Consider the following 16,371-nt stretch of genomic DNA (forward strand, 5'->3'; position numbering starts at 1 on the left):
GGTCCCTTCTGGTGAACACCCAAAATCAGTATTCTAATCATGTATAGGCATGCAGGTAATACGCCAGCGACAATCGCCATTGTTAAATCTAAGGAAAGGCAGAGTGATTGAAGCGAGCCAAACCTTCTAACCTGATGATCCGTGGATTGATGATTGCATTTAGAGTTAAGGATATTGCAAGTAATTAGCATATGCATACTTATATACACAAAAATGTTCTTAAATGTTTATCAAACGTTTTAATTACATTTAAATATCGGTCTATATAAAGATCATGAATGAGTTATTATAAAATATTTTGGGCAAACATTTTTGCGAATTATTCAAAAATGTTAATAAATGTTATGAAAAGCTTTCATACACTTATAACCCGACATTTAAATATTTTCTGTAAAACGTTAGGCGTTTGCTGGGCATACGCATACTGAAGTAGTTACATAGCCTCTTTCTGAATAAGTTCAGGCGAGATAAATAGTGAATATTCATCTACGCAAAGGTATGATTTGAATTGAAATTACTTATACGGGTAAATGCTAACACTATGTTTTCTTTAATCTGTTGCTGCTGGTACCACAGTTTCCATATCCTTTTCATACATGTCATTTACAAATTCGTTGCAGTTATTAGACGGATTTTTGTTTGTATGATATTTCGTCCACACTCGCCAAATTGCCACAAGAATCAACGGATCAATCATCATGAAAATACCAAACAATGATGGAAATGTCATCAAATCGGCAAAATCAGGATGATCTGCAAATGTCATCAAAATCAACGTCAGAGTTAGTGCAACATTTTGACATCCTGTCTCGAAAGCAATGGCCCGGCATTTGGAGTGTGACTGCTTAAGAAGAAGAGCCATACCGTAACCAATGCTAAATCCCATGAAAGGCAGCGTAACTGAAGCGAACCAAACCTTCCAGCCGGATGTGAACATTCCAGGATTGATAAGTCCATTCAAAGTTATTGATACGGGAATCCCGATAAGTGCCATGATACTATTAATCTGAGAAAACAAAATGATCATAAAACAAAATCTGATATTTGTAAAATAAAGGAATATATATATGGTCGAATCCAACCAAAAGTGTCCACGGGCTAAAAATAAAAGTCCGAAATAAAAATGTCTCCACAATTTGTTCCTTTTGCCCATTGATTGATGACATATTGGCCTTATAGGAACCAAAAGTGCCATTACTAATCTTGAAAAATAAATCCAGGACGTGTGATAGTAAATGTGATATCAAAACCCAATGTTACCTACGAATACCACTAGGATGCTTTCACTATCGCAATACTAATCAACCTAAAACAAATGGAATATTCCCATTAACGCTTTTTTTCGTGTAATGTAGACCACAGGGTGTCAGGAAAATGCTAACTCAACCAGAAAATATTTGTTTTTATTTTTATAACGCGATCAATATGATCTTAGTCAATTTATGCTAGTTTATTTTTGAAAATGAAGTTTAGGTCAGTTTCTGTATTTTATTTATCAAATGAGTATGAATCAATTTACACATTGTATAAGAACGAGTATGATATATGTTTTCAAGAATATTAGGAATTATACGCATACACCTAACGCTTTATACAATGAAAAGGTGAAGAAACCTGGGTATTCGTAGGTAACATCAGCGATTTAACAATATCTATATTGAGTTTATAGGTTTAAATTTTGCTATTATGGTAATGAATTTATTAAATGGTAGTTTTTAGATCCCTTTCAGATGGTACGTCCAAATGAATAAATGCTATTACCTTAGATCAAAATTTTTTGATGCTTTAGCAAGATTTTGACCACTTCATTTTGATATACAAGTAGTTAATCAGCAATTTTACATAATAAATAATTGTTGAATGAATCCGTATATGGGTAATAATAGTGTCCTGGGGTACCGCTTAAAGTTTTTGACAATTAATTTCCATTGGTAGGGACACTTCATTACACATGTCATGTATTATGCTGTATTCGTAAGTAACATTTCAGTATTTGTAGGTAAGAATTAGACTTTTGGTGGATATCGCAATCAAAACTTCATTTTATAAAGCACTTTGAATGTATTATTTTCTTTATGTGCGTTTATTGATACTTTAGACCGTATCATGTATTAATAATGTCGGTTCACAACGGTTGAAAGAGGATTGAAGTAAAAAACAAAGGCACTAAAGTGACTTTAATTTGCTTAATTGCACACAAATCGCTTAAAACCGTTATTGCAGACTTGTGAAGTCCATCTTTGAGTCAGTTACGTCTTGTGGCCTTTCGTTTGAGGGCAACTACAATTAGCTTTATACCAGGGTCCATCAATGTGTTGTCTAGATCATGAGACAATGAGAACAGTCGTTTTTCCATGGTATTCGTAGGTAACCTTAGCGAAAACGTCAAAAGTTACCTTCGAATAAATCAATTTGGACACAAATTACTAAGAAACCAGAAGGTCGGTAAACATTTAAAATGAAGCACACATGACAGTTGACAAATCCAAGTATTTATCCCTTCTAATCTTCTTTGAATCTGATTTTTCTTTCAAATGAGCAGACCGTCGTCTATTTCAGTACATATTTTTCACCAATTAAGCCGTATTCAGTTTTGCATGGTGGGCATGTATGTGAATTCGCAACTTTCATTGACATATGATTTGATAGCAAACATACAGGCCTTCGTTATGTACCAATATGGGCATTGGCATGAATGGCGGTGTTTCACAATACAGTCATGATGTCAAAGTGTATTCGTAGGTAACATTCGGTTACCGAAATTTACCTACGAATACTTGCTTTTATTGTTGACATCTCAGAAATATTTAAACGCAGGTTATTGAAACTTGGTAGAAATAAAGAGTGTATTACCCTGCACCTATTGCTTAACTATTGTTTACTATTCTCTCACTTTGTGGAAATGACACAGCTTTTAACATGTATTCGGAGGTAATGCATATTTTTTACCAAACCTACCTTTGTGCCATTTAGAATTTCTGGCAGCTAAACACAATAACAAAGATGTCCGAATGCAATGCATTTCAGTATTGGACATATCAAAGCTTGTATCAATTGCGCATTTATTAGTGATTTCCATTTTGTAAAGATATATCTAGTGCTATGAAAAATTGTATTCGTAGGTAATGTAAAAAATACCACTCAAAAAATTATCACAAAAATTCATAATTATGTACAAATATGTGAAAAATTGAACAGGCAATCTTTGAATACACACCTTTCAGGAAATCAATTTAGATTCAATCCAATGACTTCTTTTCATAACTGATTTAGATGTTTTTAAAAATACCTTAAGAAATATTTTGAAAAAATGGGTAAAAATAGCATGTTTTGGGGTCACTGTGTCTAAGTTTTTCACAGAAGGGGGTCTTATTATATATGGCGCGAAGCGTATGATCAAGGCGAATAAACACAATATAAAAACGAATGCCAATTGATTAATACTTTTAAGTTATGGCCCTGAACATGCCGTGTACACTTTTCGTTGGATTCGACCATATATATATATATAATAAAGGAATATATACGGTCACAGGAATGAACTTTATTTTGAGAAATTTGTTATTGATCACTCCCTGATGAGAGGAGGTGTAAAAACCTCCTCGAAACAATGTGAGCCATAATAAATTTTTGTAAAAATATCATAAACTTGTATTAGCATCTTTTACTTCTTGATACCTCCTATTTATTATTATATAGTTGAGCACTATTATCAAATGAGAAAATCATATCTAGTGAATCATCAGGTGGAAGTGCCATCGGATTGCAAAATAACTTTTCTTGCTAGACCAAATAAAGTGTTAAATGCGCATATGCATGTTACCCACGAATTTAAGCCTTTTTCACCTGTTGTACGCCATAAAATTTCACTTTCTTTAATACCTTTCAATATTTTACGTGTGACCCATATACACTAGAAATCAGAGAAGACTTTGAACGTAAAATAGAATTTTATTACCTATATCTACAAAGAAATATTTTGGTTATTACAAATTTTAAGAAAGATCCAGGTGTACAGGTAAGATTGTGTCTATTCTTCGAGCTCTTTTCTAAGTGGCTGTCATTTAACATTAGTTCGAAAGATTAGACTAAATGCTTTATAGAAATATAAAGTTAGATTTTGTATCTCGTCGCAGGATGAGGACCACGGATGGGTTCGTGGGGTAACAGCGTCTGAAAATTAGCAAATTCCTATTAATTCTTTTAATAAAAATAAACACACACGGAAAACTACACGGAATATTTTGAACTGATCATTATGGCATTTTGGGTATAAAAATTTTGAGAATAATAAAGTTGCCAAATTCAAATAGACATAGCAACCAGTTTTATATTATTATTTTAAGTAAAATCATTCCACATTTTCATGCAGCAATATTCTATTAAATCATGTTTGATGGTTCCTATGAACTAAAACACTATCAAGACATTGTTAAGGTTGGTCTGAACCCTGGAATTATGGAAACTTACGGGCCTCATAACTTCTAAATTGTTGGTCTAAAGTATATAAAAGTATACATATTTAGAATGGCAAAGACTTGATAAGTTCATCTGTGAGGTCAAATTTGGGCCAAAATGCCATTTTTGGCCCCAAATCCCAAAAATAGCGGTTTTTGGCCCACTTCTTTTTCGTGCATCCTAACAAAAAAATTCTTGGGCCAATTTTTTTTTTTATTAATTTTTAAAAACCAGATCAAAATATCTAGGACCCTTTTTTTCATTTTTTTTAAATTTTGACCAATTTCACCAAAAATATTTGAAATTTGAGCCAAAATCGGGCTTTTTTATGATTTTTTTTGGAAAAATCAGCGTTTTTTGACCATTTTTGGTGCAAATGTTCATGAACATGGAACAATCTATGTAGTGATTTAACCCTGGATGTGATGACCCAAAAATTGACTATTTTGTCTTGCCACAGTGGTCGTGGTCGTTCCCACCAAATTTCATAAACCTGCGACAATCTATAGTGATTTGACCCCGGGACCCCGGATGACATCAATATGCCTTTTCATGAACATGAAACAATCTGTCGTGACTTGACTACGGATGAACTCGAATGATACCAAAATGACCTTGACCTTTTTATTTTGCTTCAGTAGTTGTTCACCCTAAATTTCATAAACCTGATGGTGATTTGACCACGGATGACCCCAAAATGATCTTGACATTCTTTGAGTCACTTAAGGTGACATGCTTTGGTGATCGTTCCTACCAAATTCCATGAACATACAACAATTTATTGTGCCTGGACCACGGATGAACTCGAATGACCCCAAAATGCCCTTGACTTTTTGTCTTGCTTCAGTGGTTGTTCACACCAAATTTCATAAACCTGCAACAACCTATGGTGATTTGACCCCGGATGACCCCAAAATGACCTTCACATTCTCTGTGTCACTACCAAATATCATCGAACCGTAACAATCTATGGCAATTTGACCTTGAATGACCCCGGATGACCTTATCATTTTTGCCTTGCTTCGGTGGTCGTTAAGACCAAATGTTATAAACATGCAACAAGCTATAGTGATTTGACCCCAGATGACCTTAAATTTCATTAACATGCAACGATATTATAGTGATATGACCACAGATGAACCCAAATGACCTCAACATTTTTGCCTTGCTTCAACGGTTGTTTCCAACAAATGTCATAAACCTGCGATAATGTATAGTGATTTGACCCCAGATAACCCCAAAATGACCTTTACCCACCTGGTCCACTCTACCCCTAACCAACCCTCCCAACATACCCTAACTCACCCCTAAGTAGATCTACTAACCCCAACCTACCTCACACATGAACCCATTACATGTACCTTTCTACATGCAGTGTGATTAAGAGAGAATTACCATGTGCCAGATATGAGATTCCAGTCGTATTCACACGGTCGGACATAAGTGACTTATTACCGGTAATAGTGATTTATTACCGGTAATAAGTGACTTATGTCCGACCGTGTGAACACGACTTTAGGGAGATGTGCGCATAAGTTATTCAAGTTACTAACTTCATTACCATACAGGGGCCGGGTGTCTCAATAAAATAGGCCCTGTGGATTGGAGGTCTTAACTTAAAATGCTGGTAGTAAAATTAAAACCTTTTAAAGATTTATTTCAATTGGTGCATACATCATCAAAATCCATTCACGCACGACTGAGTTAATTGGGATTATTCGCTGTAAAAATGACGTTATCATCGGATTAACTACTATAGCAATAGATAAATACAATTTTTGACAATATCGCCCTGCACTATAACGTTCACGCGGTAACTATGCATTGAACCATATCATACTGATCACTCGCCCCCTGTAAAGTCGTGTTCACACGGTCGGACTTGTTATGTATCCGGCCCTACGGATCCCCAAAATGAATTAGTGCATCGTTAAGAATGGGACACAAAATGCCACAGGTCGATTTGCTTGTTGTGTATGGGTCAAAAGTGAAAGTTTCTCCATTTTTTGTAAAGGTTGTGGCCTAGCTCTAGTTAGCATGTTACACAGCAAAGAGTTTTAACTCTTTTAATTCTACAACTCTGAACATGTCATGGCAGATCGTAAAAAAACTATTCTGTTCCTGAATCCCTTGAACTTGCGTCCATTTTTACCAAAATCGGAGCAGCTTTAATTTGTCACCTTTGTATAACATGCAAATTGACCTTGGACCTGTTGAGCCTCATAACTTTGTAAGTATTTGTCCTACGCACAAAGATGTTACATTTTTGTGATCATTTGGAGCATGTTTAATTTTTGCCCCCTGTATGATGATAATGATGTAGGGGGTTGTGGGTCTTTTTTAGTGTCACGGGGTTGGGGTCGTTTTTAGGGTTACTATATGACAGGGCAGATAGTAAAAACTATTCTTTTCTCGAATCCTTTGAACTTGCATCCATTTTTACGAAAATCGGAGCAACTTTAATTGTTCTCCTTTGTATAACATGCACAATTGACCATGGACCTGTTGAGCTTTATAACTTTGTCGTACGCGCAAATGTTACATGTGTGTGATCCTTAGACCCAGACGAATAATTTGACATGTTTTTTAGTAAATTTGTAGCATGTTTAATGTTTGCCCCCTGTATGATCATATTAGGGGGTTGGGGTCTTTTTTAGGGTCACGGGGTTTCAATATAGCTTGGCAGACAAAATATTTGAATTCAGCATACCCGATTTACCAAACAAGTGCAGTTGCCAGCTTTTACGCGAAATGGCCGCTTGATAAGCACATAATTTAAAATATAGAACCAGTCTACTACATGTACGTCACTGGTTAAATTACTTTAAGGGGACTCGATCTTTTGTGCGTAATTATAGAGGGCCAGGGGATTCACTCTATCATTAAAAAAATTATTTGAAGAAGTCAAAGAGCCCTAGGAATAAAAACTATAGTGTAATTCACGCCAGATACAATTTCTTTATACGACAAAAATTAATTTTTGTAATCGATCAAAAACAAACGTTTTATATCAATTTTAAATTTAGCCTGAATCCGTAAATATGGTACCTCTCGCCCTTTTTTAGGTCAAGGCTATTTTTACCATTATGCAGCGAACCATTGTTGAAGCTATTTTACATACATGTACAAAACATTCTAGAGAAAGAATGAGGACATATAGTGTTGAAATATCTTTTTTTTTCATGAAGTCGTAAATTTTAAGGTCAAATTCCTAAAACCAAAACAAAACATTGCGACGCAGATAATTCCCGACTTACGCAATTTCATCATCACATCAGTGTCTTTATTATTTGTTTGAAACCTTTCCCAAACGTTCGGACTATTTATACATAAAACGGCTAATCTATCTTTACAAAACGCGTCTTTTTTTAGTAAACAAAAGGCTAAAGATGGCATTATGAGATTTATCTTTTATCATTACACTCCATCCGCTCAACTGCCACGGTGGACGAGCGGTAAAGCGCTAGACGCGTAATCGAAGGAAGTTTAGAATCGCTGGTTCGAGTCTCATCATGTATCGTATCCTTAAATATACTTCTAGCCCTTTTCTATTCACAGATTATCCATTGTATTCCTTTTGTTTGAGGTTCGTTGCCTCGACCATTACCTAGAGTAATGGAGGTAGCAAGCTGCCCAGAGACCGTTATCAACACAATAGCTCAAGATAACGGTCTCGGGCAGCGAGCTAAACAAAAGGAATACCATGGACATTCTAGAAACACTATGGAAAGGATCACAACATACATGTAGAATCTGAGTTGGTTACTATTATTTGGAAAAAATGCATTTACAGCTCGATTTAAATGCAAATGTTACATGGCAAGAGAAAATTATAGAGGGCTCCTGCAGTCCGTAGAACAGTAATTAAATTTTAATTAGCATAACGAAGTAAATATTCATAAATAAAAAGTAACCGTTTCGTTGAATGTAAACTCAGTACATGTATATAAACTTGCCATTGGTTTTTAGAAGGGAATCGGCCTTTATCCTTGCCCAACCCAAAAACGCTCAACGGTCCATGCAAATTAGCTGCTAGGCAAGAACCCCCGTGATACTACCCGACCAGGGGAGCTTCGCAAACTAACCTGCGGTACTCATTACAAGTCAAGAGGCTGGGGGTGCAAAGCCTTACTGTGACCTACCCATAATGGGGAGCACCATTGGACACAACGTTACTAGGTCTTTCAAATATCACATTTTGAAATGTAATGTAATACTCACATTTTTCTAAGATATAAATTTCATGGTGTTGAAACAGATTGTAGTCCATATAATTTGCATTATTCATTAATCATTTGAATAACAATGGTCACGGGGTGAATAAACTCCAGCGGATTAAAGCAAGTGAATAACCTACCAAACCACTTCAAATACAATTGTCAATTGAGATCAATTCTGTATTGATTTGATTAAATCACTTGCATTTGTCATTAAATAGACTCGCACGCAGGACACATGGGAAGAATATTACACTATCTCGAGGTGTTTTTATTTTGGGAAAAACCCACAACTTTTACAAAATAATACATCAGTTTTTTCCATTTTGTTTTTTGGAAAAAGAATACACTTTTACAACTAATTCGTTTATTTTTGCTCGCCGTATATGTAAGATAACATACTGTAGTTACTGTCCGTTTTCCTATACACAATACACAGTGCTCTTTCCCATTGACGCGTGACCTCTACAAATAGCCCTACGTTAAAAGTATGGGGATATGACTAGTTAACGTCGCTGTGTGAAAAATAACCGGCCAATATTAAAAGTACTCTTCTAAAGTTCTAGAAAATATAGTTTTTTAACATGTCCTAAATTTTTAGCTAATTTAGATGTTTGGAAATATTCGTACTTTGGTGTTTTAGTTAATGTTAAAGGTAATAGTACATTGCCTAGTTAACGTCGCTGTGTGAAAAATAACCGGCCAATATTAAAAGTACTCTAAAATTCTAGACAATATAGTTTTGTAACATGTCCTAAATTTTAGCTAATTTAGGTGTTTGGAGAGGGTCGTACTTTTGTGTTTTAGGAAGGACATGTAAACGACAGATAACACCAAAAATATGAAGAAATTATTTCCAAACCGTGTTAAGTCAACAATCATTATGTTGCTCATTTTCAAGAATGCTGGTTTACAAAAAGCACGCCATTGTCTCATTTCGTGAACAAAGGTACACATACCATTGTTTCCTTTCGTTTCCTTTATAATCGGTTACCCAACTGAAGCTATGAATACCAGCTTTATTGCGATATCGCACATGAAAACAGACACTTGTGCACAACCAGAGAAGATCCGATTTAATCAGTTGAGCTGTTTCAATGAGTGTTATCTTGGTTTAATAGCTTTTAATGGGGTTAAGTCCTGCAAAGGTCGAGATGAATTCTACTGTAGACATGACTGCATCATGAACGGTTCAAAACAGACCATCACCATAGATAATCGGTGTCTTGTTGAGGTATGGTTCGCATGTTAGTCGCTCGGAAGGCTCGACCCCTTCGGGGTCTCGCCTTCCGAGCGACTAACATGCTCACCATACCTCAACAAGACACCGATTATCTATGGTAATGGTCTGTTTCTCACCCTTTATCTACTACGTAATGTACCTCTTGAAAAGCAATTGTTATTGTCACCTCGTTTACTTCCTTTCGTTGTCTAGTACCGTGTTATCAAAAGCAATCAACTGTAGTACTGATTAATAATAAAATATCTTTTATACTTGTATTACTTGTATTCTTTGCGAAACATTGTTTATGCAATTAATAGAAGCATGGAAGGACTATGACAGAAGCAAGCCCAGCATCATCAAGTTTGTTCTTGAGGAACGGTTAGCATACCTTCTCAACGATCGGTGCCCATCGGCTCAGCTTATAACGTATGAGCATCCCCACTGCAACTGGTACGAGAATGCAGACCAAAGTTATAACGATATCTGTGTATGGGATGACTGAAGCCTCATCGGTCCAAGATCGGCTATAGATGAATAAATTCAGGGGCATCATTCCAAAAGCTAAGATGACAGAGGCAGTTGTCATTACAACACTGTAATTTGAAATGGATTGGAATGAATTAATGTATACCGTACTAAACTACGTAGAATGGTGGCTATACAAATAAAATGCAATATATTGCCGGAACATTTATACGGAAGTAACTATACTATCTGTACTATATCATACAAGTTTATGCACCAACATCAGATGCATCAGAGAGTGCGATGACAGATTTCTATGATATGGTACAAGGAGCTGTGGATATCATACCTAGAAGAGACTTACTCATCGTACTGGAGATTGGTATGCTAAGATTAGAAAAATGAAGGAGAAAACTCGGTGTATAGGCCAACGTGGACTTGGGATCAGAAATGAACGTGGAGACAAACTGGAGACATTTTATGAAGCTAATTTAACCTAGTCATTGGGAACACGTTTTTTGAACATCATCCACGGTTACTACGGACCTGGAGCCCAGGAGATTGGTTACATCATGCTTAGGAAGAGAACATCACTCCAAAATTACATTGAGCTTGCAATGGAATAAATGAAAAATGCTAAGTCACCTGGCATTGATAATGTAGCTTGTGAGTTGTTAAAGGCAACTAACTGGGAAAGAAGGGATAGGCCTAATGTGGAGTCTATGTTGTATCATCTAGAAATGAAATGGCCAAGAGACTGGTGCAGGGCAGGGAGGGCAGTATCTATAAAAGAACTTTGAAAGAGTGCGCCAATCACCGGACCATCAGCATAATTTGTCATGCAAGTAAAATGCTTCTGAAGATCATCATCAAGAGAATGAGGAACAAAATGGAGCAAGAAATATCTGACGAGCAGGCAGGATTTAATGAAGGAAGGGGGACTAAGGATCAAATTGTTAATATCAGGAATGTGATAGAGAAATGCATAGAACATAGATTTCCTTTTTACATATGCTTCATAGATTACAGTAAAGCTTAGCCATCCTCAGACATGTCAGAAGTGGGAAACTATGAAAAGGATGGGTTTCCCAAGTCATCTTGTGGACCTGATCAAGCGCTTATATGCAGACCGAGAATCTGCGGTCAGAAGAAGTAGTGGGGACACAGATTGGTTCAAGATTGGTAGAGGCTTACGACAAGGCTGTGTACTATCACCAAATCTACTCTGAAGACACTATGAGAACAGATTTGGAGGGGTTTGAAGGTGGAGTGAAGCTTAGCGGTAGATAACTTGACTTGGTAGATACGCCGATGATACCACTTTTTGTAGCTGCAGAGTAAAGCTGATTGATCTTTTGAAGCGCATCAAAGAGGCCAGCGAAGAAAAAAGCCTTCTCCTGAACACAAAGACGACAAAAATAATGGTTGTTGACAGTGATGAGGTTGTGATAGATGGACAGGATAGCAGATTGAGGAAGTGAAGCAATTTGAATACCTGGGTTCAATGATTAACAACATCGGTGACAGCACAACTGAAATTAAGAGAAGACTGACTATTGCAATGACAACTGTGCAAGGCATGTCAAGCATATGGAAAAGTCGAGGCCTATCCATTGACCTCAAGGTACGCCTACTTCGTGCAACTGTGTTTTCCATTGCTACTTACTGATGTGATTATTGGGCTATGACCAAGAATGACAGGAAAAGAGTTGATGCTTTTGAGATGTGGAGTTTCAGGAGGCTTCTGCAAGTGACGTGGAAAGACAGGAGAACAAATTCCTGGATCCTTGACAAGATTGGTACAAGTCTAATTATCAGAAATGGCATAATGGAGAGAAAGCTGAAGAAAACGGGGGCCATACTGTCAGGAAACATGGAGGTGTAGAAAAACAAATTGTGCAATGAGCTATGGAAGGCCGACGAGGAAGGGGAAGTCCACCAACATCTTGGACTAATGATCTGAAGCTGGTTTCTAACCAAGGAATGCAAGGTACAACGCACTTGAAATCAGATCGAGTGAGATGGCGTATTCTTGTGAAGACCACAGCAGCGCTACATAGCGCCACCTGACACACACATAACTATAGAGGTCCTGCATGTGATGTAGTATGCCGCAAACGTGGCTGAATGTTCAACTCCGTTCAATAGAAGCAAGTCAATATCTCTAACATACAAACTAGTTTACTCCACATACAATACATAACTTGCACCACATGTGGATCTCAACAGTATATTAAACAGACTGCATTACGGCCGAGGCGAGCGATCGCTTTCGCTCGCCACCGCTCGCCCAAACTCGATTTCTAGTGAGCAATTTTCCACTAGCCATAGGCACTAAATATCACTCGCTGCGAATCTCCCAAAATCAGTCATTGCATCAGCCAATTCAGCATTAAATCGATTTTCCAAGCGGAGAAAGTCAAAAAGTTTTAGTCAAATTTGTAATTTTTAAAATTTTATTAAACGGAATTTTTATTTACCTGAGGCATATGTCTCCATTGGTCCAATAGGTGTATAAGTTTGAAACTGTCCCTCCTGGTGAGCACCCAACGATCAACATACCAATCGCAAACTCGGCTTTAATTTGTAACGCATGAGCCAAACTAAATGTGAGCAAAGGCATCACAAGAAACTGAGATATAAAACCAATGATAACTCCCACTGGACGACGACACTGCAATAAAGATATTCATAGTAAACGTGAATCACATTTTGGTAAATAATGAATTTCCATTTTACAAATCATTTTTGACAGTTTCGTATGTATTGGTTTGTATCAGAGTCATTGACGTTCCGTCAGCCTCACTGCTGGCGGTACGGCACAACAGTTCCATATCGTTTTGGTACAACAGATCCATATCGTGGTGACATGTCGCTAAGAGGAAATTTAATAACGACACGTTGTCTATTTGGAATTCAAATTGATTTTCTAATGAAAAACGCTATCAGCATCAGATAGGATGAGACATCAGTCACTCTGATGAAGTACATACACTCTCCGTAAGTATTGCCCTGGTTTTAACGCTTTGAGAATTAGAAAGGATATAGAAGTTCAGTTGCAAGGTTTATGGTTTTCAACGGTCGTGTATCTTTTGTGTGATAAGGCTTGCAAAAAGAGGTAGGCCTATATCTTAACAAAGTCACACAGGGGTCAAATTTCAAAATTGATTAGATTTTGTTCAAGTCCACCCCAAATTATCATTATTAAAAAGTTTTTGCGGGACATGAGAGCACATCAGAACTAGAAATATCGAATTGGATTCTGTATACGAAGAATGTCCTTCTGATATCAAATTTTTTTAATACGCGATATAATACGCGGTACAAATTTTATGGTAAATTATTAAAATATGTAGCTGGGAGGAAAAAGCTGGGAGGAAAAGCCGACGACCATTTGAAAATTTTGACCTTTCGTATAAAAGTTTTTTCCCCAAAAGACCTGAAAATATAAGGGTTTTGGGAAAAAATGTGTATCATCAATTAATACGAAAGGTCAAAAGTGTCAAGTGATCGTCGGCGTTTTCTCCCAGATACATACACTTAGTACATCATTAGATTTGCTTCGAGGACTGTTAAATATGAAAAGATTTTTTTTTTATTATGTCACCAATTTAAAAAAGGACATTCCTCGTATTCAGAATGCAAATTGATTTGTCTGATGTGCTCTCAGGTCCCACAAAAATACTGTGCAAATGTTGCTATCTGATTCCTTAAAGATTTCAGGATCAATTTAACGACATCATAAGAGGTTTATATTCAGGTTTTTTTGGGGTGTGGGACTTCCAAATAGTAGGTTTTTTTCGAAAAGAAAGTGCGCTAGCTCGCGTGTGCAACTATTTTGGCAAAAAGTGGACTTAAACACCCCTAAAATAATTTTGTTTACGTAGTTCTAAAACAAATCCAGTATAAAATAGGTGATGTTGACATACCTCAATGACGTTTGGTGCTGTAACACAGCACTTTCTCAAATTGAATGACCAGCTTTGACCTTAGACGTCTGTTGCCTCCTGTTGGTAGGTGACGTAGGTGGCGCTGTTTTGGTTTTGGTTTGTATACCTCATTTAATAAGTCAATCCCCCCCCCAAAAAAATTGAATCGTCACAGTTTCCAGCAATTCAAAGATAACCCTCTTGACGCTGGTTGACCCTTTTAAAGGTTTTTTTTTATTTTATATTAAAACTGGTTTGTAAAATCGCTCGGAAACCACTCCTTTGTGCCGAATAACGTGATAAATATGTCATCACTAATGACCGCTATATAGGTCATTTTAAAAAGCTACCCCATTAGCGAGGATCGTCCTTAAAAACACCACTTCTTCCAGTAAAACATATAAAACGAGTTTTTTGATACCCCAATCGCGGATCCGCGTTTTGTTTTTCAAAACTGCCCTAAATCTGCGTTTTCTTTCACAGGGCTGTTACAAGTATTATTCTAGTAAGATTGATTGGAATTCAAACAATCATAGAAATATTCAACAAATAAATATGTAATCTCTCTATTTGATATCAATCCAAAGATCAAAGTTTAATTTATTTACCCTGGAGATATCTATATCTCATTTCAATGTGCTTGCTGTGTAGTTTTGTCATTTTAAAGGGTGAATGTCCGATATATGTTCCCCGGGTAATGGACAAATTTCAAAATGTCTGCCCAAAATCCTTATCTGCTCTCGACATGCCAATAACACTTTGCCACACATGACGTGTAATCGCAATTTTTTACCCCATAAAGTATACACCTGAAAAATACCGTTCTTTTTTTTTACTGTGTTACAGCAGCAACATTATACGGAGGAGTCTGGCCCCATATCGTTTTCGTACTATAATATACAAGTCTGACACACACATTCCCCACTACTATTCATGTTATCAGTGGTTATTGAATATAAACTTGCTGGTATTTGCAATTCAACTTGACATGGGAGCCAGATATTGTCATTTGAAAGAACCATTATACTGAAAATAATAGATGGTTTGATAGCCTTCTTTTGGCACATTTTGGGTTACAAAAAACAAATAAAATCATTTTCCCGACCCATAATATCACAGTTTTAAACGAGAGCAAGTATGTTTTTTCCTCTCATGCTAAAATATTTTCCTCCTTTAAGATAAATAAATACATCGCCATAAAGTATACACATGAAAAATACCGTTCTTTTTTTTTTTACTGCGTTACAGCAGCAACATTATACGGAGGAGTCTGGCCCCATATCGTTTTGAAAGAGAGATCGGGTACCTATGGATACGGGACATGAGCATGATAAGTACGGGTACGGGTCCCTAATACCATTAGTACGCGTCCCAGGCCATGAGTACGGGTACGGATATCCTTGAGTACGGGTACGGGTCCAAAGCCAAAATAGGGCGCGAGTACGGGTACGGGTACTATAATATACAAGTCTGACACACACATTCCCCACTACTATTCATGTTATCAGTGGTTATTGAATATAAACTTGCTGGTATTTGCAATTCAACTTGACATGGGAGCCAGATATTGTCATTTGAAAGAACCATTAAACTGAAAATAATAGATGGTTTGATAGCCTTCTTTTGGCACATTTTGGGTTACAAAAACCAAATAAAATCATTTTCCCGACCCATAATATCACAGTTTTAAACGAGAGCAAGTATGTTTTTTCCTCTCATGCTAAAATATTTTCCTCCTTTAAGATAAATAAATACATCGCCTAAAAATTAGAAAGCAATATGTATGTGGCTCCAGTACTTACCGTAGTTTTGACATCCTTTATACTAATTACGCAACCCATTGATACCATGATAAACACCAAAAGAAAAGAGATTAGTATTCTATTAGCGAGTATTAGTTCATCGATATAGTGCGGTGGGTTTTCATCGGTGTCATTCATGGTGTTCATATTTATGGTCGTGGCTAATTCGGTTATGAATAACGTCTCCAAGCTGAACTTTCTTTTCAAGAGTGCATGTAGTGTATAATTTTGCTGTACTCCCAAAAATTGTTCAAATCGAATCAAGTCACTATGCA

At 36.6% G+C, this 16,371-nt stretch overlaps 1 protein-coding gene across 1 annotated transcript; it reads right to left on the reverse strand.

The window, feature by feature from the left end:
- Window positions 1-550: 550 nt before the first annotated feature.
- LOC140170695 (ileal sodium/bile acid cotransporter-like) lies at window positions 551-16,144 on the reverse strand. The gene is made up of 4 exons (XM_072193935.1): window positions 16,097-16,144; window positions 12,846-13,039; window positions 10,289-10,493; window positions 551-1,006 (listed from the first exon to the last, which is right to left on the reverse strand). Exons 1-4 carry the CDS (start codon window positions 16,142-16,144, stop codon window positions 551-553), a joined length of 903 nt encoding a protein of 300 aa, XP_072050036.1.
- Between the last annotated feature and the right edge of the window lie 227 nt (window positions 16,145-16,371).

Source organism: Amphiura filiformis, chromosome 15 (genome assembly GCF_039555335.1).
Source record: "Amphiura filiformis chromosome 15, Afil_fr2py, whole genome shotgun sequence".
Taxonomy (NCBI): domain Eukaryota; kingdom Metazoa; phylum Echinodermata; class Ophiuroidea; order Amphilepidida; family Amphiuridae; genus Amphiura; species Amphiura filiformis.

Bases quoted from the DNA above. Each gene is read 5' to 3' on its own strand.
- LOC140170695 (XM_072193935.1), bottom strand. From the start codon at position 16,144: ATGGTATCAATGGGTTGCGTAATTAGTATAAAGGATGTCAAAACTACG. The intron at 13,040-16,096 runs GTAAGTACTGGA...TCTTTATTGCAG, and splicing joins TAAAGGATGTCAAAACTACG to TGTCGTCGTCCAGTGGGAGT. The intron at 1,007-10,288 runs GTATGCTAACCG...TTGTTTTCTCAG, and splicing joins GGGCACCGATCGTTGAGAAG to ATTAATAGTATCATGGCACT.